Source organism: Rhinoraja longicauda, chromosome 31, assembly GCF_053455715.1.
Source record: "Rhinoraja longicauda isolate Sanriku21f chromosome 31, sRhiLon1.1, whole genome shotgun sequence".
NCBI classification, from domain to species: Eukaryota; Metazoa; Chordata; class Chondrichthyes; order Rajiformes; family Arhynchobatidae; genus Rhinoraja; species Rhinoraja longicauda.
The window spans coordinates 12299570-12324735 of record NC_135983.1 but is presented as its reverse complement, the minus strand read 5'-3'; the positions used below and the strand labels follow the sequence as shown (position 1 = coordinate 12324735).

Sequence of the window (25166 nt, the reverse complement as noted above, 5' to 3'; positions counted from 1 at the left end):
ACAAATCTGACATATTTAAAGTAGAATCCATTCATCTTGTTTGATGTGTGTTGCTTTTGATAGAAGACTCAGGCTGCATTCATTTTTCAATTAATGGAGCCTGTTCTTCACATATTACTGTCTGAGTTAGTTTAAAAACATATCAAATATGGGCAGCATTGACAGAAGTTCCCTGGTATTTGTCTGCCTTTGTACATGTCTCTCGCAGAAGGAATGTGCAGGAAGGAACTAGTTAGGGAATGGCAGAGTGCTCTTTGCTTATTCTGTAATGTTTGTTCCTTCAGGACTTTTCATTTTTATTCCTTGTGTACAATTGATAAGATCTCCAACAAGTGGCAAACTTGTTCTTGGTTGTACTGGCTTTTAATATCTAGTTATCCCTATGCTATTGATTTTAATAGAATGAAATGGACAGTCAGAATGCAATGCACTGATTCTCTTGGGGATAGATTTCTCTGCACCCGAGATGTATATATCTGGTGAACCAGATGTACAAATAGACAGATATTATAGACCAATGTCATCCATTCAGATTCCAATAGCCATAATTAAACAGCCACAATGGAGATTTATTCTAACCTGGGCTTTGCTACTGTACCCTCAGGCTTCAGTTGAGTTGATGAAAATGAAAGTTCTAAGATAAAACCAGCAGGGCACAGTCTAAGCTCATTATCAAAAGGCGACACAACCTCCATACGCATTGTTCAATTATCTTTACGTTATGAAATTTATAATTTATTTTGAACAAACTCATGTGGTTCCGTTCTCTAAGGTTTGTCCTTACAGTGGGATATGAAGTCCATGGGCCATTTGGCCCATCAAGCCTATGCCATTCAATCTCTCCCTCCTAACCCCATTCTTCTGCCTTCTCCCCATAACCTCTAACACCTGGACTAATCAAGAATCTATCTATCTTTGCCTTAAAAATATCCATCAATGGCCTCCAGTCTCCTGTGGCAGTGTCATCACCCTCTGACTTAAGAAATTCCTCCTCATCTCCTTCCGAAAGTAGAGTTGTAAAAAGTAGAATGTAGGGTTTAAAATCACAGCTAATTTACCTGCGACAGTGTTTTTGAGAATTCAGTTTAAAAAGGGCATCCTTCTGTGTCCCAAATGCTTACACTGCAAAATATCTCATTGTTGAAATTACCAAAAATAAAATAATTCTAAAATCTAACTGATTTGTGTTGCTGAGCCCTGCCTTGGGTTCCCGCAACACTTACAGAAACTGTCTCTGCTGCTCTTGCCTCATTGAGAAGGCAACTTGATGTTAATGATGTTAAGGGACAGGTTATCTATATGTGTAGAAAGGAATTGCAGATGCTGGAATACACCAAAGTCCTGGTGTAACTCAGCGGGTCAGGCAGCATCACTGAAGAAAAAGGATGGGTGATGTTCTGGGTCGGAACCTCTTGCCTCACTGTTTTTTTGATTCCCCTGTTAAGGTCACTGGCTTTGACCACAGATGGCACAGAGATTAATGACAATCTTCCACAAAGTTCACGGTCAGTCACATCTGCTACCATCAATGATCGGTCCTTCCATAAGGTAGGGTGCTGTCCAATCCACATCTACTCCATTGGACTTTGCCTATGGAACTGGTGCACTACAATGCTGAGAACTATATTCTGCACTCTGTATATTCCCCTTTGCTCTACCAATTGTACTTGAGTTAGACGTGATTGTATTTATGTATGTATATATATTGTCTGATCTGATTAGATAGCATGCAAAACTAAACAAAGCTTTACACTGTACGTGATAATAATAAACCTAAACCTAAACAAATGCAAGCAAATTGAAACAAAGAGAAACCTCAAATTATCCATCTCCAAATAAACACTACGCAGAAGAACCCAAATTCATTCTGTGAATCAATCATATTAACTTTCTATCACATAGCTGTTAGCCTTTTATCCCTAATAAATGATGTTTATGTGGTTAGTTGCCTCAGTTGTTTGACTTTATGAATTTCTTTGGAAATCTCTGCTGCACTTGCCTTAAGGTTTTTTGTCAGGTGTTTTTACACAATTTACAGTGCAAGAGTATGGATTAATGTATTGATCACGTCAGCCCCAACAGGTGGAAAGGTAAAACTGAGAATGTGGTGATTCACAAACTAGATCTTAGTGCAAGTTTACGATTAGGTTGTTGTGGATTAAGGACGATAAGGAAGTAAAATACTATTTTGTCCTCAGTCTGGGGAGAATGTAGCACCTTTCAGTCATACAGCAAGGAAATGGGCCCTTGGCACAACTTGTTCATGCCAACCATTTGCATGTATTTGGCCCATATCCTTCTAAACCATTCCTAGCTATTTAAATTGTCAAAGTATGAACCTTTAGCAAGGGTGGCATGGTGGCGCAGTGGTAGAATTGCTGCCTCACAGCGCCAGAGACCCGGGTTTGATCCTGGCTAGGGGTGCTGTCTGTGCGGAGTTTGTACGTTCTCCTGTGCAGGTTTTCTCCGCACGCTCCAGCTTCCTCCCACACTCAAAGACGTACAGGTTTGTAAGTTAACTGGTTCTGCTAAAATTATAAATTGTCCCTGGAGTGTAGGATAGTGTTAGTCTACGGGGTGATCATTGGTCGGCGCGCACACGTTGGGCCGAAGGGCCCGTTTCCCTTCTTATCTCTAAAGTCTAAAGGTGTAGAAAACTGTACCTCAGCCCAACTAACTTCAGTCCTGGCCGTGCACACTGTATCATCGGTGTGATTAACAAGAAGAAGACAATGGGGCAGATGGGCAGCTGCAGGGTCCCGTTTGACTGATATCGTCTCAACAGGAATGAGGTGTACAGCACTGGTAACGAGTGCCAGATCACAGCTCTGTCAAATGGATAACAGAAGCCTAGGTTTACAGATCTACAGAGCACTCAAGTGTACATTAAAGGGCCAGGTTCACCAGGGTTGGTTTGGCCTCTTTCTTGGTTGGGGAATGGAATGTTGTGCAGTGGGACCCCTGAACACATCTGGCATGACCCTATTAAAAATATTACTGTAAATTACTAGAAACCTGCGACTCAATGCTGATATTCTCAACTGCTGTTCTTGGTCGTTTCTTTGGATTTGTGGTTATTTTCATGTCAACTTTCGACAATTAAGACAATGGTCAGGTTTATTTACCACAGATTTACCACAGGTTTATTTACGTTTGTTTATTTATCACAGGGTTATTTACGTTTGTGGTAAACGTCTGATAGAATTCTGTGAGAGATGCGCTTGGCAAACCTCTCCTCAAACTAATCGACCCAATTCTTTTCAATTTTGCAAATACTTTGATATCACACGATCACCTGGGCCTCCTCCACTGCCCGAGTGAGGCCACGCACAAATTGGAGGAATCGCACCTCGTATTTCACTTGTGTAGCTTACAAACCAACGGTACGAATGTTGAAATCTCTAATTTTAAGTAACTTCATCTAATACTCCCCTCCCCCCTTGCCCCCTTCCTCCTCCAGAGTCATTTTACCTGTTCCACCGTTCTCCACATTGTTTCCTTGGAGATCACAACTTCCCTAGTCAACAATGGACCTACCAGGCAACACCTTGCCTGGGGTCATTTATGGCTGGCCTTTTCTCGCCTCCAGTTCTTTACCCCACCCCCCCCACCCCTATTTTCAGTCTGAAAAAGAATCCCTACCCGAACCTTCACCCATCCTTTTTCTCCAGAGATGCTGCCTGACCCGTTGAGTTAGTCCAGCACTATGTGTCTATTTTTGACATCGTACATGCTTGGCATTCGGAAAATTCCAACCAGTTAAATGTCGGACAGTCTAGTTGGAAATAAGTTCAGTTTTACTCACCAGGCTCCCGGGTCATAGTCAGCCCAGACTCGGATAAACTCATCCAAGTGATGAGGTCCCAAGATGGAAGAGTCTCGGGTTAAATATTCAAAATTGTCCATAATGACAGCTACAAAAAGATTCAGCATCTGGAGGAAGGACAAAAGTATTGTTCACTGAAATAATTAAACAACATAAAACTTAACTGCACAAAAAGGTAGTATCAGAAGAAATTGATGAACATTCCCTGTTGCCTCTGTAGATGCTTATTAACATAAACAATTGCAAATTTATTAAAATGGGAAACAGGAGCTTGAGAAAAGAGCACTTGATATGAGAATGTAGACACAAAATGCTGGAGTTACTCAGCGGTTCAGGCAGCATCTCGGGAGAGAAGGAATGGGTGACGTTTCGGGTCAAGACCCTTCTTCGGACCGATATGAGAATTCTGGTTCAACGATTTGATTAGGAGATCCTGTCGATACACCATGCAGTGAGCAGCTGGTGAGAAGCACAAGTACTGATCAGTATTGACAGAGGAACACACAAAGCAGTTTACCCATTGCTGTGGAAGGCACTGCCCTGACCATATCTCACTCACTCTGAGGTCACCAATCCCAGCAATGAAATTCCCACCCATTGCAGGGTTCAGAAACAACCATTGGTTTTCCAGTTATCAACAACTTCAATCACAACGACGTGCTGTTTTAGACTCTTTGTAATAAAAAGGCACTGCAGATGCTGGTTTATACTAAAGATAGACTCAAAATGCTGGAGTAACTCAGCGAGTCAGGCTGAGAAAATGGATAGTCTGAAGAAGGTGCTCCATCCAAAATGTCACCTATCCATTTTTCCCAGAGATGCTGCCTGACCCGCTGATTTACTCCAGCATTTTGTGTCTATTTTCGTTTTGGACTCTATTTTTTTGGAAGTCACAGATTTCAAGCTTAGCTACTTAATATGTTCAAGCCTGTAATAGAAATGAACAATAAAGTCCTGCAAACAGTGAGATCAACAGGCAGTGGATGAAACACACATCTGCCGCAGTCTTGGTGAATCTTTGCAATGTATCCATTCATTGCACCTAGAAGTGAAACATTAACTCTCTGTCTTGATTACAGAGGAACTCATTAATAAATTCAATAGTTTTGATTTATTGGTGGTAAGCTTGTAATGCCATTTTTCAAGGTGTAAAGATCTATGAAGAATGTCGATCTGAGTAAAATGATTCATGACTATTTGGTGCCAACATTCATCCTTTCTTTAAAATGTCTACTTATTCTAATAACATTTTAATAAACCATGCAGTTTCTTTGGCATATAGATTTACAGAGGGAACGCAAGTGTCTGGTACATCTTTTAATGCTGAGGAAAATAGAGTTTCTCCCTCCCTCTCGGAACGCATTTGCATTCATGCTTCGTAAATATAATGGGTGGAAAAGCCTTTCCTGATCTTGGATTTCGCAGAGACGGCCGCAAGATAACGTTGATCAGTCAAACTAAGATGGTATTTTCATATCCCTAAAGCAACGCAACTTCACTGTGTGAGACTAAATAAGATGTTTTGGAAGGACTTATTTTGATTTACTACAAAGTCAGTCCTGAGGAATGGGCCTCCCTCTGAATAAGCTTACATCTGTTCCTCCTGAAGACACATCTGCACCACATCAAAGTGTTTACATGCATGACAAAGGTCAGTGCAATGAGAAGCAAATGCACCTGGAATGAAGAGTCTTAGCTGGTGCCAGGGTCACGGAATGAACAAAAGGTCTTTGTTGCTGTAACAAATTGGATAACTTTAACTTCTGCGTTATTCCCGAGAATTAGTTGCACCTCAGTGTAACAGCTGACGTGTGATAGAGGTGTTTTTCTAACCTAATGATGGAGGTCTTGCACTCAGCATTGACTATCAAGATATGGCGTGGGTTAATTGGGGTCAATCCCTGGGTGGTTGGCTCACAGAGGTTTGCTGTGCAAGTTTGCTGGTCAGTGATTTGATGGGAACTATTGGGCTTCATGAGGCATAGTACAAAGTTAACATCATCTCCTCTGCCTTCAGGTGCTCTATATCTTTCCACTTCCTGCATATCCATGTGCTTATCTAAAAGCCTCTTCATCACCACCATTGTATTTGCAAGTATTTTACGCAAAGACTGGTAGGTGCATGGAATTTTTAGATTTTTAGATTTAGATTTAGAGATACAGCGTGGAAACAGGCCCTTCGGCCCACCGAGTCCGCGCCGCCCAGCGATGCCCGCACATTAACACTATCGTACACACACTAGGGACAATTTTTTACATATTACCCAGTCAATTAACCTACAAACCTGTACGTCTTTGGAGTGTGGGAGGAAACCGAAGATCTCGGAGAAAACCCACGCAGGTCACAGGGAGAACATACAAACTCTGTACAGATGGCGCCCATAGTCAGGATCGAACCTGAGTCTCCGGCGCTGCATTCGCTGTAAGGCAGCAACTCTACCGCTGCGCCACCGTGCCGCACAGAGGTGATGGCTGATAACGAGGATGCCTTATAAACACACATTCACCCTCCTCAGCTTGACTGAGTTTTCTGAGGAGGTGACAAGATGATTGATGAGGAGAGGGCAGTGGATGTTGTCTATCTGCACCTTTGAAAAGCTTTCAATGAGGTCCCACATGTTGGGCTGGTCCAGAAGATTAAGGCAGATGGGATCCATAGAGACTCGGTAAACCAGACTCATAATTAGTTTGGCCGTTCAAGTCAGATACCAGATTTTAATTTTGACCAAAGGTCTGACAAATGGTCCAACAAGGATCAGTGTTGCATCTTCCGTTGTTTGTGATATCAACAAATGATTTTGTGGAAATTTTAGGTGGGCTGATTAATACATTTGCAGATGGCACAAAAATTGGCAAAGTTGCAGATAGTGATGAAGGTTGTTATCAGAATATAGACCTGTTGGAAAAGTGGGCAGAGAAATGACAGATAAAGTTTATTTTGGACAAGCGTGGGTTGTTGAACTATGTCAGACTTTTGATTCTTGGCTTTAGGTATAAAAGTCAGGAAGTCATGTAGCAGATCTATAAAACTGTGGTGATGCCACATTTGGATGTGGTTCAGGTTGCTGCATTACAGGAAAGATGGTGCAGATGAGGTTTATCAGAATGCTGCCTGGATTGGAGAATACTAGCTAATAGGAGAGGTTGGACACACTTGGATTGTTTTCTACAGAGTGTCAGAGGCTAAGGGTGTCTTGATAGAAATATATATAGAACAAGACCAAGTGGACCCATTGGGCCCAAACCTTTGCTACATTGGTGCAACACCCTCTCCTCCCCCCTCCCCTCCCTCCCTCTCCCATCCTTCCCCTCCCATCCCCCTTATCCTCCCTCCTCCCTCCCCCCTCCCTCTTAAACCAGGGAAGCTTGCAGCTAATGATCTAACATAAATTGTGTTTTTAAAGCTGTTTTGAATCTATTTCAGATTCACTAACAAAAGTAATAAACGTGATGCCCAGAGCTTTTAAGTCTAATTCTTAACATTCTGTCTTTCATCAATGTAACGGGTAAAATGCTGACTTCAAAAAATTGGACACAGCTGGCTGAGATTTTCATTAAATTATATTTCACATTAAATATATTAATGTCATCTCTTTGCTTCTAAGAGTCTATCTTCTTCCATTAGGTCAGAGGATGTCTGTTTTCTATAACTTTGCTGCTCTTTTCACTTGCCCAGTGCACACATGGCACGCAGAATGATTGGGTCCCTAGTTCTCGACATCACAGTTCTACTCTGAAATCAAAAGACACGAGTGTTCTGGAGTAACTCAGAGGGTCAAGCAGCATCTCTGGAGAACATGGATTGGTGACGTTTTGGGTCGGCACCAATCCGTCTGAAGAAGGTTCCCGACTCGAAACGTCACTTATCCATGTTCTCCAGTGATGCTGCTTGACCCGTAGTTTTACTCCAGCACTTTGAGTATTTTTCATAAACCAGCATCTGCAGTTCTTTGCGTCTCTGCTCTCTGTTTGAGACCACCCTGAGGCCAGATATCCTCCTGGTCTCAGAGGCGCCCAAAAACAACGTCTTGTTGGAGCTGACAGTGCCGTGGAAGGAGGAGCCCCAAGAGAGAAAGAAGACCAAGTACGAAGAGCTGGTCATAGAGTGCCGTAAGCAGGGCTGGAAGGCAAGGTGAATGCCCATCGAGGTTGGCTGTAGAGGTTTCGCAGAGCAATCGCTCTACAAGGCCTTGAGTGCACTGGGCATCACCGGAATGGAGAAGAGAAGAGCCATCAAGAACACCACAGAGGCAGCGGAGAAAGCCTCGAGATGGCTCTGGATCAGGAGAGGAAGTCCATGGGGAGGAGCGAATGCCACCTGAACACAAGTCGTGGTCTGATCACCCACGGCTGGGTCGCCCGGGCGAGGGTGTCTGATGTTGAAAGACCCGAAACACCCAACGACCCCAGGTTACATCACTGATGATGTGTTCAGGAGCATCAAGAGATGTATTTTATCAATGATGTTGCTTTGGTCTTACCTCTCCCCTGTCTCAATAGGATGGGAATCTGTTATAGTTTGCTGAACCACGAATGAAACCATCCTGGCCTTGATGTTGCCGACCTATTCGGGGTCATTTTGATTTTGTCTAATTGAGTCAAACTGATTGCTGTTGACTCAGGCACCAGTTAGACCTTCGTCCTGACTTTTAGTGAAGTTACTGAAAGTTTACGTTGCACTTTCCCCCTTATAAAATTGCTGTCCGTTGGCTGTGCTGGGACTTAGACAATAGACAATAGGTGCAGGAGGAGGCCATTCGGCCCTTCGAGCCAGCACCACCATTCAATGTGATCATGGCTGATCATTCTCAATCAGTACCCCGTTCCTGCCTTCTCCCCATACCCCCTGACTCCGCTATCCTTAAGAGCTCTATCTAGCTCTCTCTTGAATGCATTCAGAGAATTGGCCTCCACTGCCTTCTGAGGCAGAGAGTTCCACAGATTTACAACTCTCTGACTGAAAAAGTTTTTCCTCATCTCTGTTCTAAATGGCCTACCCCTTATTCTTAAACTGTGGCCCCTGGTTCTGGACTCCCCCAACATTGGGAACCTGCTTCCTGCCTCTAACGTGTTCAACCCCTTAATAATCATATGTTTTGATAAGATCCCCTCTCATCCTTCTAAATTTCAGTGTATACAAGCCTAGTCGCTCCAGTCTTATTTAAAGGAAAAGGACCAAAACAATGCCATCCCAATAAAAACAATACTGACCGCTCATGTTTAAACACATGGTTCTAGGGGACACCAAATCCAATAATTAGTTTGTAGAATGACCATTCCCTACTTGCAACCGCACGAGATGCAACACCTGTCCCTTTCCCTCCCCCCTCAACTCCATCCAAGGACCCAGACAGTCTTTCCAGGTGAGGCAGAGGTTCACCTGCACCTCCTCCAACCTCATCTATTGCATCCGCTGCTCCAGATGTCAACTTCTCTACATCGGCGAAACCAAACGCAGGCTCGGCGATCGTTTCGCTCAACACCTCCGCTCAGTCCGCCTTAACCAACCTGATCTCCCGGTGGCTCAGCACTTCAACTCCCCCTGCCAATCCCAGTCTGACCTTTCTGTCATGGGTCTCCTCCATTGTCTCCTCCATTGTCATAGTAAGGCCCACCGCAAATTGGAGGAACAGCATCTCATATTTCGCTTGGGCAACTTACACCCCAGCGGTATGAACATTGACTTCTCTAACTTCAGATAGTTCCTCTGTCCCTCCCTTTCCCCTCCCCTTCCCAGTACTCCCACTATCTTCCTGTCTCCCACTACATCCTATCTTTGTCCCGCCCCCTCCCCTGACATCAGTCTGAAGAAGGGTCTCGACCCGAAACGTCTCCTGAGATGCTGCCTGACCCTCTGAGTTACTCCAGCATTTTGTGATTCCCTACTTGCTTGTTGCTGCAAAATAACAAAATAGGATCTACCTGATGATCATATTTCCTTATTTAATGTAAGTATGACACATCACATCTGTGAACAATAAGAAAGTTTGTGCCACAGTTGAGCTTGAAAGAAGTAAACTTATACATTGTTTGACCAGTTTGGTCAGATTACACATTCCAGCATTTTAAAGAATGCTTGAATGGGTGAGTGATTCATTAGTTTCATCCAATGAAATTGGAACTACTGGCTGGAGGTTTCCAATTTTATTTGCAACTCTTCTATCCATGTTGCTATGAAGATGACCACAATACTCCTGGCAGTTTTCGTTCGTCTTTACAAATGTTAATGCACATAAGAAAAGGTTTTAATGCTATTTCGCAAGTTGGTTATTTTGCTCTTGGAAGCCCCAGTGTTTTTAATAAATCAGTGTTAATAATAAATCAATTCAAACCATTCACCAACTCCTCACAAGTCACTAATATTGGTTTCTGAGTAGCCCCATCCTTCTTGTTACATTCCACAATCTGTCATAATGCTCACACCAAAGGCAGCCACACTTCTAACTGCAAAGAGCAAAGGGAGAAGCAGAGGCTCTCTAAGTGAGCAATTAAGTTTAGATTTGCAGTCGCTTTTAACTGCAAGTGTCTAGACGAGGAGAGTCATCTGTGTTGGAAAAAAAGGATGAAAGAACCACATCAGGGCTTGAACATATGAAAACGCATAAAGTTCCGCCTTTCTGCACAATGCAGCTCCCCAGTAAAAATCCTCATTTTCATTTAAACTTCCCTGCAGATGTTTGGTGCAGTCGTTGATGTGGTGCCCATGCATTAGCAAGCAAGTTAAAGGGAGTATGTGTAAGGAACTGCAGATGCTGGTTTAAGATGGAAGGGTCTCGACTGCAAACGTCACCCATGCCTTCTCTCCAGAGATGCTGCCTGACCACTGAACTGTCATGAAGTCATACAGCACGGCAACAGGCCCTTCAACACACGAACTCCAGCATTTTGGGTCTACCTTGAGTTGAAGAGAGTAATTGTACTACCTCTCTCGAAAGACAAAACATTGCGTTGAATAGGAAGTAAGCTTGAAAACAAGTCAAGAGCTATTTATGTTCAAGTGACTAACTTGGTGTTACGAAATTTTGAACCTACCAGGAAAGAACAAAGGAAAATGAAGGACACAAAGTAGAAATAGGCAAAATCGCTTCCACATTCATCTCTGTCTATGCCTGAGCGAGGATCACATGGGGTTTTACTCAAACATGCCAGCATTATTTCTTGCCAACCTTCACCAGTGGCACTCCTGCAGATAAAAAAATACATTTGAAATATTGTTAATATACAGCTGCATTATTTTTACCTCAGTATTATTTATCTGGATGTACCAAAGCTGAGCTCATTCCACTTCTTCATAATGAACAATGTGGCAGCAATTATTCTCATCCAGCTTTATAATATCAAATTAATCCCACCACTAATGTCTTGCCACACTTAAGGAAGGATGTCAAGGTCTCGGAGCAGGGAGCAAGATGTTTCACCAGGGATGAGCAACTCCAGTTACAAGGAAGGGCTGGAGATTCCAAGACAAATCTATTTGAAGTATAAGGGAGACCCAACCGCGATATTCCAAATGATGGAGGGCTTTGAAAGGGCAGTGGATGGAATCTGCTTCCTTTTCTGGTCTGTGGCCAGGCGTCAGAGCGTCAAAATAAAAGAAGCAGGAAGGAAATCAAGACAGTTTTGGCCCCCACTCCCAGCCCTATATAGACAGGGCAAAATAAATCTGGAATGCGGAACCAGAATAGACAGTGGAAGCAGATTTCAAAAGATCGTTCAAAAGGCACCTGAAGATGTGCTCGGGCAGAACTAATTTGCGGGATTAAGGAGAAATGCTGTGGTGAATCAAATTGCTGAGTTAGTTCAGTTTAGTTTAGTTTAGTTTAGAGATACAGCGTGGAAACAGGCCCTTCAGCCCACTGTGTATGCGCCGATCAGTGATCACCCTTACATTAGTTCCAGTGCATCACCTTACCCTCTGCCATAAGGTCATGTGATAGGAGCAGAATTAGGCCATTCGGCCCATCGAGCCTTCTCCACCATTCAATCATGGTTTTTAGATTATTTTTTTTTAGATTTAGATTTAGAGATACAGCGCGGAAACAGGCCCTTCGGCCCACCGGGTCCGCACCACCCAGCGATCCCTGCACATTAACACTATCCTACACACACTGGGGACAATTTTTTTTTTTTTTTACATTTGCCCAGCCAATTAACCTATATACCTGTACGTCTTTGGAGTGTGGGAGGAAACCGAAGATCTCGGAGAAAACCCACGCAGGTCACGGGGAGAACGTACAAACTCCGTACAGACGGCGCCCGTAGTCAGGATCGAACCTGAGTCTCCGGCGCTGCATTCTCTATCTCTCCCTTCTAACCCCATTCTCCTGCCTTCTCCCCATGACCCCTGGCACCCTGCCAGTTGACTGCCTGAGGCCGCTACAAAGGCCTTGGACTCGGGGGCTGGAGGCCTCTCACCACTCAACAAAACATCTCAGCGGAGCTGACAGTCAGAGAACAAATCTCCCGGCCAGCACTGGTACAAGGGCCGGGAGATTTGAGCTGAGGGACTCACCTTGCCAGCAAGGAGGCTGCCTGGGGTTGGCCGGCTCAACAACGAGGGAGCCACACTGACAATTCAGTCACCCGCCTTCTGACCTGGAGTTACCCCCTACAGTCACAGAGTATGTACTTCTGTTTTCAAGAGAGATTTGTCTAGTCCTACTTGCTTGCATTTTCTTCCTTCAAATACTAATCCAGTTGTCCTTTGCAGACTACAACTGAACCAAGCTTACTGCCCCATCCACCCTCACAGCTACCCTCAGAAATACATTCCACACCTCAACCACTTGCTCCGATCACTTTTGGCTCTTTTTGTCAGCTTGTCCTTATTCCATGCATTTTGGATCTTCTGCTGAGGGGCATAGATTCTCTGCGTGTCCAGAAAATGAACCAATTGAATGGAAGAAATACAAAGGGTGGTGGGTGTATGGAACAAGCTGCCAGAGGAGGTAGTTGAGACTGGTTCTACTCCATCATTTAAGAAACAGTTACACAGGTACACGGATTGGACAGGTTTGGAGGGATATGGACAAAGCGCAGGCAGGTGGGACTAGTGTAGCTGGGACATGTTGGCCGGTGTGGGCAAGTTGGGCCTGTTTCCACACTGTATCACGATGACTATGACTCCAGAAGTTGGATTTTCTCACTTTAAGGTCTGGTGGGAATATATCCAATTGCAAATGTAGGATTGTAGGAGATGTACAAGAAGTGGAATTTGAAACCTGGTGTGAATTCTCCCTTCTAGTTTCAAGAACTTGTCGAGTGTGTTAATGAATCCCATAAATAACAATGAGAAAATTGGCAACTTCAATTACTTTTGATATTGAGATGTGCAAGCAGTTGATGTTTAGGTAATGCAATAACTTTAGAATTGCATACGAGCAGAGTTTTAACTATTTTACACTTGTGAAAGACCTGGCAGATTTTTCTTTACAGAATAAAATGAACCTACATCATTCGCTTTGGAGAAGCATGAATCCAGATAGAAAACTTACATTCAAAAGTTCATAAGTGATAGGAGCAGAATTAGGCCATTCAGCCCATCAAGTCTACTCTGCCATTCAGTCATGGCTGATCTATCTCTCCCTCCTATCCCCATTCTCCTGCCTTCTTCCCATAACCGCTGACACCCGTACTAATCATTCCTCACTTTTCACCTTCTCCCAGGCCTGGCACCAAGTCTCATTGCAATCTTTCTGCTTTTGGCTGCCTGATAAATATTCCACTCACTCCATCCTGCTCGATATTCAGTCTGGAGTGGCTGAGCCAACATTATTTTTCCCTGCAGGCTTCTCTGAATCCACCCCACTAACTGTGAAATGTAACTTTGTTGACAGGAAGCACCAGTTTCTATCTACCTGCCTGTCCAGCATTCCCAAACTGGACTCATGCAAAACAAATCCACTGAATCCTTTAGCTCAATACTTTGTATAAGTGTGCTGATTCTCTCACAGACCAACTAAAATCAGTTCACTCTCCTCTCCTTTCCGAATCTCAGTGATCTTTGTGCCTTGGGTTATTAAACTATTTTGAATGTTTATTCTAGTTTAGAGATACAGCATGGAAACAGGTCCATCGGCCCACTGATCAGCCGTTCACACTAGTTCTGTTATCCCACTTTCACATCTCCTCCCTACTCACTAGGGGCAATTTACAGAGGCCAATCGACCTACAAACCTGCCGGTCTTTGGGATATTGGAGGAAACCAGAGCAGATTATCGTGGACTTCTATCCACCTCTGAACTGTCATGGAGTCATACAGCATGGAAACAGGCCCTTCAACGCGTGAGCTCCATGATGATCTTAAAAGACCTCACTTATCCCACTTTCCAGCACTGGCCTTCTATGTCTTGGTGATTCAAGTGCTTACCTAGATACTACTTACAATTCTCTCCTGCAGAATCCACTGACGCTAGGCACAAAATGCTGGAGTAACTCAGCGGGGCAGGCAGCATCTCTGGAGAGAAGGAATGTGTGACGTTTCGAGTCGAGACCCTTCTTCTTCAGAGATGAAGAATTCCTACTCTCCAGAGATGCTGCCTGTCCCGCTGAGTTACTCCAGCATTTTGTGTCTCTCTTCGGTTTAAACCTGCATCTGCAGTTCCTTCCTACACATTTTGTCCGAATCCACTGACGCATTATGTTACAAATTCCAGCCACTAGCTGGATGAAAACATCTCCTCCTCAAATTCCCTCCAAATCTCTTCCTCTTACGCTATATCTATGACCTCTTAGGTTTAGGTGGATCCACTATGGTGAACATTTTCACAGCATCTACTCTCTCAGTGCCTCTCATAACTTTGTCGACTTCTGTAATGTTCCCGCACCCCCCTCCCGCCCCCACTCCACCCCTCAACATACCCTGCTTCAGGAACATAAACACAGCCTATATACACTTGCTTCATTACTGCAACTTACCACCCCAGGAAGCAACCTCGTGAATCTCCTCTGTCCACTCTCCAAGTCCATCACGCCTTGCCTATATTGTGGTGACCATAACTGCACTCAATTGTCATTGCCTCAATTCTCTGCACTGCAATTAGAACTTGATGTTGATAGTACTCTTCCCATTTTGCAGAAGAACTGCACCCAATTCTCGGCCTTCCCTTAAGCCCGACTTCCCCCACTGCATTTTTCCTACACTCATGCTCACATCACCTTTAAAGCAATACTTGTTTTTGGCTGCTGCCACTTTTAAAAGTAATTGAAGATATCACTAACTCTCAAAAGATCCATCACTTCGAATGGTTGGGTCTAGTTGACGAGCCATAGCAGTTTCCAGCATGATTGTTCCTTCATATTTCCCATCTGCACCTGGAGCTCTGCTCCACAATATTGCAGAGAATTAACTATGACCATTTTTGATAGGCTGTTAAATCACTCAGCTCATCAGAGTTCTCCTTACACAATCTAATCTAAATGCCTCTGAAATCATTATTCCGTGCAACAATTGTACAAACTACTGAGGCCAAAAATCAAAAGTAAAGTTCATGTTGGAAATACCCAGCAGTTAAACAGCATCCAGGGAGAGTGAAACAGAATCTATGTTTCAGTTCAACGTTCTTTTTTTGTTTTCTGATGAAAGGCCTCTAATTTAAATTATTGGAGACTGGAATCTCAATAGTCAATAGTGTAATCTGCAGTAACACACAATTTGCTGCCTGATCTGCTGAGTTCCTCTCATTGAAGGGTCTCGACCCGAAACGTCACCCATTCCTTCTCTCCAGAGATGCTGCCTGTCCCGCTGAGTTACTCCAGTTTTTTGTGTCTATCCTCTAATAGATTGATTGCTGACCTGGATTATTATCTGGTTCTCTATCCACAAAATGCTGCCTGATCCATAGTGTGGTCCCACTATTTTCTGCTTCTCTTCCTGTACAATCACCAGTGGCTGAACCTCCAAATCTGACCTATTGAATTATGGGTTCCCAAGATGCCGGACATCGCAACAAGCTTAGACTTGAGAATCCATAACTTAATAAGTCAGAATTGCTGTCTGATCTTACTTCACTGCTGGTTAAATGAAACGTTAAAGCAGCAGCAATCATCTTCGCTCCCTGGCGCTAAACATAGATGGGAATATCGGCCACTGCTTGCCTTACCCCTGCACATACTGTTCGCTCTCAGTATGTGAATACCACTGGCATTCATGGTTAATTCCTAATTGCCCCTGAATTGACAATAGACAGTAGGTGCAGGAGTAGGCCATTCGGTCCTTCGAGCCAGCACCGCCATTCAATGTGAACATGGCTGATCAATTGAGGGTCAGGTCCCTCCACCTGTCAGGATCTTATGTCTTCAGTCAGGGTCTGAAGAGGGGCCCCCGTCTGTCCATTCCCTCCAACAATGCTGCCTGACTCATTGAGTTCCTTCAGCACTTGATCAGGATTCCAGCATCCAGCTGTTTCCTGTGCCACCATTTGCCTGGTCTCTTTTTGTCTCATCAACCATGTTGATCCCCATTCCTTTTACCTCAGATTCTCAATAAAAAAAACAACAAAGACATACAGGTATGTAGGTTAATGGGTTTGGTAAATGCAAAAAATGTCCCTGGTGGATATAGGATAGTATTAATGTATGGGGATCGCTGGTCGACGCGGACCCGGTGGGCCGAAAGAGCCTGTTTCCACGCTGTATCTCTAAAATAAACTAAACAGGACTTCAGTGTAATAATGAATGCATTCACATCAACACTGTTGGCTATTCTCAGGTGCTGAAATGTATATGTTGGGACAACCTTAGATCAGAACAGTTCTCAATTTATTGGAACAATTTAACATAAGCAAAAGTTAACACCGCGATACCGGTCGCAAATGTCCTGGTATTTGGGAACTATCTTACAAAGCAACATATCTTATTTATCGATTATTTTACCTGAATAAAAGCATTACTGCTTGTAGGAAGGTCCTAAAATTGTTGTGACGATTAATTGCACTATCATCATCCAGCGCAATGTTGCCAAATACCTTGAAAAGACGAAACAAATATTTTCATGACAGCGATGCCTTTGATTTAATTGCATCAATTTGCATTTATATGGTCTTATTAGAAATTGGAAAATATTTTTGTCTTTTGTAATATTACTTAGATATGGTCATTAAACATTTCGCTATGCTGTTGTACCAGTTAATTTATATGATATATGGCGGCAGGTGAAATGAATATTGCATCAGATCTTTGTAGATTTTACTGCAATTATCAGCCTTCTCGTTGCAATAAACCGGAGTAGAGCTTTTAACAATAGTAACTGCACTGACCTGCATTCCAATAATAGCATAGATGAAAAACAGCATTGCAATCAGTAGGCAAACATATGGTAATGCCTGCAAAAGAAATGTAAAATAAGCCACAGTGAAAAACAGGAACCCAGTGAACATCTGCATTATTACATTGTGCTTCGGTGATGAGGAGTTTTTCCAAGCAGAAATTAATCAAGATTGGCCTTTACCCACTCAGATTTAGAGTGGCAGGTGATCTCAGTCAGATATGCACAACTTTTCCTCTCTCTCTCTATCCTTCCCCAACCCAAGATTACCTCTCTCTCTATCCCTCCCCCACCCAAGATTACCTCTCTCTCTATCCCTCCCCCACCCAAGATTCCCTCTCTCTCTCTCTATCCCTCCCCCACCCAAGATTATCTCTCTCTCTATCCCTCCCCCACCCAAGATTACCTCTCTCTCTATCCCTCCCCCACCCAAGATTCCCTCTCTCTCTATCCCTCCCCCACCCAAGATTCCCTCTCTCTCTATCCCTCCCCCACCCAAGATTACCTCTCTCTCTATCCCTCCCCCACCCAAGATTCCCTCTCTCTCTATCCCTCCCCCACCCAAGATTACCTCTCTCTCTATCCCTCCCCCACCCAAGATTCCCTCTCTCTCTATCCCTCCCCCACCCAAGATGCACCAGCTTCTCGTTTTCACCCAACAATCAGCAAACAATGGCCTGTTTCCTTTCTCATCGTAACATTTTTTGCATATCTTTCATCCATTGATCGTTATCTCTCTACATCATCGTCTATATCTCTCATTTCCCTTTCCCATGACTTTCAGTCTGAAGAAGGGTCTCAACCCGAAATGTCACCCATTCCTTCTCTCCAGAGATGCTGCCTGTCCCGCTGAGTTACTCCAGCTTTTTGTGTCTATCTTGGTGCACAACCTTGCGAATGTCAGGGTGAATGTTGAGAGGCCGTTTTCTTAAACTGGAGAAGTCAGGCCTGGGGGGGGGGGGGGGGGGGGGGGGGGGAGAGAAAGAGTGGTGGTGCGACTAATCTCAGGATGAGCTGTTAACCATTTAGAAATGTTAAATGATTTTGAAGCTCAGCATGCTAAGTTGCTAAATATGCGATCAATGGGTATTATACACTAATATCTTAGATTAGCAGAAACAGGTCCTTCACCCCGTCGAGTCCGTGCTGACCATTGATCCCCGTACAATAACACGATCCTAAACACCAAGGACAATTTACAACTTGCAGAAGCCAAATTAACCTACAAACCTTTACTTCTTCAGAGTGTGGGAGGAAACAGGACCACCCGGGAAAACTCATGCGGCCAAGGGGAGAACGAACAAACTCCTTACAGACAGTTCCCGTGGTCAGGATCGAACCCGGTTCTCTGACACAGCTAGGCAGCAACTCTACCGTTGCGCCCCTGTGCCACCCCATCTGTGCAGGAATTGCTATGATCTTACTGAATTGTAAAACAAGCGCAAGAAGCAATTTGGCCGGACTCCTGCTCCCAATTCTCAACAAACCCAATGTGTTCTGCCCAGGACATTAATGCCAACGCCAATTCCTCTGACCACCGAACAAGTTGTTGGTGAACTATTACAGGACATAGTAATCAATCTAAATCTACAGGAAATTAGTGAGTTCCCAATTAACACCAAGTTTAAATTCATTGCCAGCTCTTTGTCTTATTTTCCTGCTGCGTTGAATGCACGAGAACAAGAGCACCACAAGGCTCCCAGCCCCTCCCTCACGCCTGCTCCACTCTTCCATATGATGAGCGCTGGTCTACTCCTTTTCAGTGCCAGTTCCCCATAGTTCCCCTCTGTTCATGAGTCTTTCACATATTTGCCTATCTTCACCAGAAATATATCTAACAATCTGGTTTCCACCACCCTTGACAGCAGAGAATGCAGAGACTCCCTTCCCTCTGAGGGAAGAGATTTCTTTGCGCCTCAGTTTCAATGGCCGGCTTCTTATTTTATCTCGATGTTCATGCCTCTCCCCTGTGTGTAAACATCTCCCCCATCAAGCAGTGTGCTTTCCTGGAACGGTGCTGAATACACAATAATTCAAGCAAGTGTACTTCCGCAGCTGAAACATCCACAAGATAAGAAGCACTTACACTCTTACTTGGAGATTGCACTGAACAATCCATTTAAACCGCCCCTTGTGTTTATATTCCCTGACATTTATACTCGGATGCACATGCATGCCAAGTTAACGCAGTCAGGATTTTACATAAAGCCATAAACCAACATTCGATTCGGTTTGATCAAATGCAAGAATGTTTCTTTACATCATTCTGCCCACCTCAGTCCGAGGATTTTTTTTTTTTTTCAATACTTACCTGGGCAAAACACCAATAATGCCAAAATCCGATTCACTCTTGCGAGAATAAAAACAAACATGGGATATTTAATAGGAGTATTTCTTTCTTGTATCATAGCTAATATCAACATGAAGAAGGAACTTGACATTTTGTTTGATTTCATTTGAGAAAATAAGCTTCAGCTCAAGTGGATTTTAAATCCAAGTCCCCACTGGGAATGGGCTATACCCACATTCCGATTATTTGTTCATTTTGTGAACTTTAGTTAGAATTATTCATCACAATTACAGAGAAATTCAATGCTGCCAAATGTCTGACTAAGTTGGGAAGGGTGCAGAAGAGATTCAACAGGATGTTAGATAGACACAACATGCTGGAGCAACCCAGCGGGTCAGGCAGCATCTCTGGAGAAAACGAATAGGTGACGTTTCAGGTTGGAACCCTTCTTCAGACTCCGAAATGTCACCTATTCTTTTTCTCAAAAATACTGCCTGACCTACTGAGTTACTCCAGCATTTTGTGTCTATCTTCGGTGCAAGCCAACATCTGCAGTTCCTTCCTACACATTTCAACAGGATGTTACCTGGCTTGTGGGCTTTAGTTATAGGGAGAGGATGGATGAGCTGGGACCTTTTTCTTTGGAGTGTAGGAGGCTACGATGTGAGCTTACTGAGGTGTAAAAGATCATGAACGGATAAAGTGAACGCTGACAGTCTTTTTCCTAGGGTAAAGCATTCTAAAACTGGAAGGCATAGGCTTAAAGTGAGAGGAGAGAGATTTGAGAGGAACCTTAGGGCAACGTTTTCACTCAGAGGGTAAATTGTATTTGGAACGAGCTGCCAGAGAAAACTACAGAAGCAGAATCAATTATGCCTTTTAAAAGACATTTGGACAGATATATGGATAGGAAGGATTTGGAGGGTAAGGGACCAAATGCAGGTAAATGGTATCTATATACTATAACTCTCGTTTGTTTGTTTGTTTGTTCCTGAACTACAGCCAAAACAGTACACAATAGCACAACAATTTTAGGCCCACCTTACTCACTGTGGCCCCATTGGTGCTAATGGAAGAAGTTTCATTGAAATTGGTGTTATATTTTTTAAGTTATTCACATTTTAAAGTATAAATCTATCTCCTAGGGAGGGAGGGGGGAGGAGGATAAGGGGGGTTGAGGGGGATGGAGTGGAGGGGGTGGAAGGGGAGGGGGGTAGGGGAGGAGGGGGGGGGAGGGGAAGAGAAAAATACATTCTGGCCTTCCATCACAGTGAGGAGGTGACTGGAGGAGACTCACTGTGATGGATGTTTCTTTTGTTTGGTGTTGGTTTATGATTGTATGTTATTGCATTTTTATTGCTTATTTTTACTGGTCTTATTGTTGAACTGCGGGTAATTTTTCATTTCACTGCACATTTATGTGTATGTGACAAATAAATTGACTATTGACTATTGACTATTGGGAGGAGAGGGTGCTGCACCGATGCAGGAGAGGTTTGGGCCCAATGGGTCCACTTGGTCTAGTAATGTAATAAAAAGGAACTGCAGATGTTGGTTTACACTAAAGTTAGACACAAAATGCTTGAGTAACCGAGCCAGTCAGGCAACATCTCTGGAGAAAATGGATAGGTGACATTTTGGGTCGGGATCCTTCTTCAAGCTCATTGTAGCGGCAAAGAGGTTCCCTGATTGGCCAATTATTGGCTGGAGGCGGTGTGATCCCAAAAGGATTACATCATTGCGAAATTTGAAACTAGTTAACTGAGGTTTGGTGAAGAAAAGGGGTTGGGGGGAGGGGGAAAGGAGGGGGTGGGAAGGAGTAGAAGCGGAGGGAGGTGTATGTAGAAGTTGGCTAAAATTAGGGAATTCGATGTTCATATTTCTGGGTTGTAAGCTGCCCAAACAAGATATGAGATGCTGTTCCTCCAATTTTTCTGACAGTGGAGCTGGCCCAGGACATAAAGGTCATCGTGGGAATGGGAAAGGGAGTTGAAGTGGTTAGCAACCAGGAGTTCTAGTAGACCATGGTCCCTCTCCTTCCTCCCCCCCCCCCCCCCCCCCCCCCACCTTTCCCCCCTCATTCCCCCACTAAGTCGGTTAACCAGTTCCACAGTTCGCAACGATGTATCTATCCCTCTTGGGATCATACCATCTCTGGCCAACAATAAGCCTATCAGGGAACCTCCTTGCCCGAGGTCCTCAGTTGCCGACCCCAATTTGCCCTGGTTTTTTGCTCGCTTCAGTTGTTCTGCCACACTTCTCCTTCCCCTGCCACCACTGCAATCAGTCTGAAGAAGGGTCCCGACCCGAAATGTCACCTATCCATTTTCTTCAGATATGCTGCATGACCCACTGGGTTACTCCAGCATTTTGTGTCTATCATTGCAGGTAAATGGTTGTAGCCAAATTGGTCAGCATGTACAAGGTGGGCCGAAGAGCCAGCTTCCGTGATGTACAGGTCTATGACTCTTAAGGATAGCGGAGTCAGGGGGTATGGGGAGAAGGCAGGAACGGGGTACTGATTGAGAATGATCAGCCATGATCACAATGGCCTACTCCTGCACCTATTGTCTATTGACTCTACATGACGAGATCTGCTGCTGGGAATTGCTTTGGAAAGAATGACCCTCGAGGTGCAACCTGACAAGGATTCGCTTCCCTCTTGTTCTCTTTATGGTTTCCTTTGTTCTGTTCAAGAGGTTGGTAACAGTGACAATATCTCACTGAGATTTCCGGTGTGGAATGACATATTCAATTTCTTAAATGTGCTGATTGCTCACGTTGTGACATTTCCATGGCAAACTGCTATTTTACACTCACTAAATGAAAGGGTTTGAAGTGCCCATTCGCCTCCTGTCAAATAATATCAAACAATTGAAAGTTTTGGCAAAGAATTCCAGTCACTTGAAAAGCCACCATGGATACTCGCTAATTCTCCTTGTGCTGGCCCAGACTGCAACTACTAACCAATAGGTGGCGCAATCACATAATAAGAGGCACTTCAGGGCAAAACTGTATAGAGCGTCCAAATGATTACCTTTAACTAATAAAGTTACTGAGAAATGGAACTAGTAAAGTTATTGAGAAATGGAACAAATAAAGTTAGATTCGTTTAGGAAAATAACTGCAGATGCTGGTACAAATCGAAGGTATCACTAAATGCTGGAGTAACTCAGAAGGTCAGGCAGCATCTCAGGAGAGAAGGAATGGGTGACGTTTCGACCCGAAACGTCACCCATTCCTTCTCTCCTGAGATGCTGCCTGACCTGCTGAGTTACTCCAGCATTTTGTGATACCTAAGTTAGATTCGTTTAGTTGATTGTCACGTGTACAGAGGTACAGTGAAAAGCACAGAGGTACAGTCGGCGGGAAGACAATAATGAGGTAACACTGGGAAATGAAACAATTGCCACCCCACTCCTTCACTGCAGGACCATTGCTAGGATCGCGCGAGTCTCCATGCATGTCATCGCTCAAGGAGAGGTGCACCGCTGACTAGTTTCCGGTTCCCCCCAATATTCTGAGACGCACCTTAAAAGATTGCACAAAGGTCCAGAGTAGAATGCGGATGGTGTATCCCTGGCGGAGGAGCTTGATAAGTCGTGCTGCTCTGAACAACCGTAGGAAGCTGAGATTGATAAAGTTATGCTGGCAAAAGGAAAATGCATGAGATATAACAACCAACAACACTCAGAACTCTTACATAACTGTAACCAGTTATGATTACACTGGTCATAATCTAATATCCTTTAAAGGAACACACAATGTGATGTTTTATTTGCAGTATCTACTCATTGACTGAAAATGTTATCTGAATTGGTTACCTTCCAGAGGTTAAATGCAGATGACCAACCAACTTAATTTTTTTTTTAAATCCTTATCAAAATGGCTGTAATTTGGACAAAAGTTTCCTTTTCAATTGTTTCCACGAAACCACGTGAAGGGCAATTCGAAAATTTACAGAATGCATTAGTATCAGTGTTAAAACCGGAAGAAACATTAGCACATGCTTTAGGCATACTCCAATTCTAAGTCAAGAGTAATTATTGCAATTGATAGATGTAAATTAAACTTTAATGGCTTATTCTTGTAATTATGGACAATATTGACAGTTTACCCAGTGAAGCTAAAAGCAGGATTTTTTTCTAAATTTCATTAATAATCCTACAAACATTAGACCTCACTTTTACCCCCTCCACTTTTGCCCAGGCACAAGTGTTAAATTTTGATTTTTGATGATGAATGCTGGATTGCTAGTCATCCGGCCATCATACCTATGGAAAATTAACTCATTGTCGCAAACTGAAGTACAGAACAATTCATAACATTGCATCATTGCAGTTCACGAATGGTGCAAGTGCGAATAGGCATCTCCTTACTGAGGTCTCTTAGACATTCCTTGCAATCCTGGAGTTTAGGAGAGTGGAGATAATGGCTCTGGCAAATTTAGCACCAGTTTAACGTTTGAAAGCAGGAAGTAAATTACTGACCTCTTGTGCAGGTGAACTGACAGAAATACTAGTTTAGCTCACAATGGTATCGTTGGTCCATGAAATGAGATGGATTTTGAAGACAACGGCATGAAATTGTCTGGAAAAGTTGAATTTCAAATGGGAGAAGTGAATGACTATGTTCCCTTGGTAGCCAGCAAACTGCCGGTGACAGAGCATTTGGTGAATCTTAAGTGCCTGTTCCAGTTTAGTTTAGTTTAGTTTAGAGATACAGCACGGAAACAGGCCATTCGGCCCATCGAGTCCTCATCGACCAGTGATCACCGCACATTAATACTATCCTACACACTCGGGACACAAGGGACAATTTACGCCGACAACCAAGTTAATCAACCTACAAACCACCCTCAATCAACTCCTCTTTGGAGTCTGGGAGGAAACCGAAGATCTCGGAAAAACCCCACGGGAGAACGTGTAAACTCCGTACCGACAGCACCCGTAGTTGGGATTAAACACCGGTCTCCGGCGCTACAAGTGCTGTAAGGCAGCAACTCTACCGCTGCGCCACCGTGGCAGCGGTGTACAGTACATCACACCCAACAACTCAAGATTGCCTCTGCCTGCAAGAAGGGGAAGGACTAACGTAGCAAAAATTGTTCTAAATCCAATTGATGCAGAAACCAATTTGTAATCAGGGAATAATAATAATAATAATAATAATAAGCATTTATTTTATATAGCGCCTTACCAGAAGCTCAAAGCACTTTACAAAAACAATCATATCATAAAAACAAACAGACAAACTATCCTAACGGAGAAGCGGCGAATAAACAGCGCCAGCGTCCTCTCACGTCAGGGTCCGGCAGTAGACAACAAAAAGCACAGGACACACAGATACAATTTTAACACAAACAGCCATCACAGTGATTGCTCTAGGCACACCCTCACTGTGATGGAAGGCAAAGAAAAGTCTTATCTTATCTTATAATGAAAAGTATTTGCAGATTATGCCAATGTAGGTGGTGTCAAAGAACTAGTTGCGACTTGTTTGGCATTGTAGAATTGCTGGTATAAAGACATAATTGAGTTATAGAACAAAACACCACAGTTAGGCTGCTTTGAGCTCTTTCATGTCTTTCACGCTCTTTCAGGGCGGCACGGTAGCGCAGCGGTAGAGTTGCTGCTTTACAGCGAATGCAGCGCCGGAGACTCAGGTTCGATCCTGTCTACGGGTGCTGCACTGTAAGGAGTTTGTACGTTCTCCCCGTGACCTGCGTGGGTTTTCTCCGAGATCTTCGGTTTCCTCCCACACTCCAAAGACGTACAGGTATGTAG

The 25166-nt window shown here is 43.7% G+C and overlaps 1 protein-coding gene across 1 annotated transcript in view; it reads right to left on the bottom strand.

Moving 5' to 3' along the window:
* The window catches only part of cacna1ba (calcium channel, voltage-dependent, N type, alpha 1B subunit, a), a 542697-nt gene that overhangs the window by 48839 nt on the left and 468692 nt on the right, over positions 1-25166 (bottom strand). Inside the window, exons 36-40 of the mRNA XM_078425960.1 lie at positions 22912-23028; positions 17083-17148; positions 16700-16791; positions 10859-11009; positions 3806-3933 (exon numbers count right to left, since the gene is read on the bottom strand). Of these exons, the coding sequence (XP_078282086.1) occupies positions 3806-3933; positions 10859-11009; positions 16700-16791; positions 17083-17148; positions 22912-23028 (554 nt within the window). The remainder of the gene's footprint in view (positions 1-3805; positions 3934-10858; positions 11010-16699; positions 16792-17082; positions 17149-22911; positions 23029-25166) is intronic.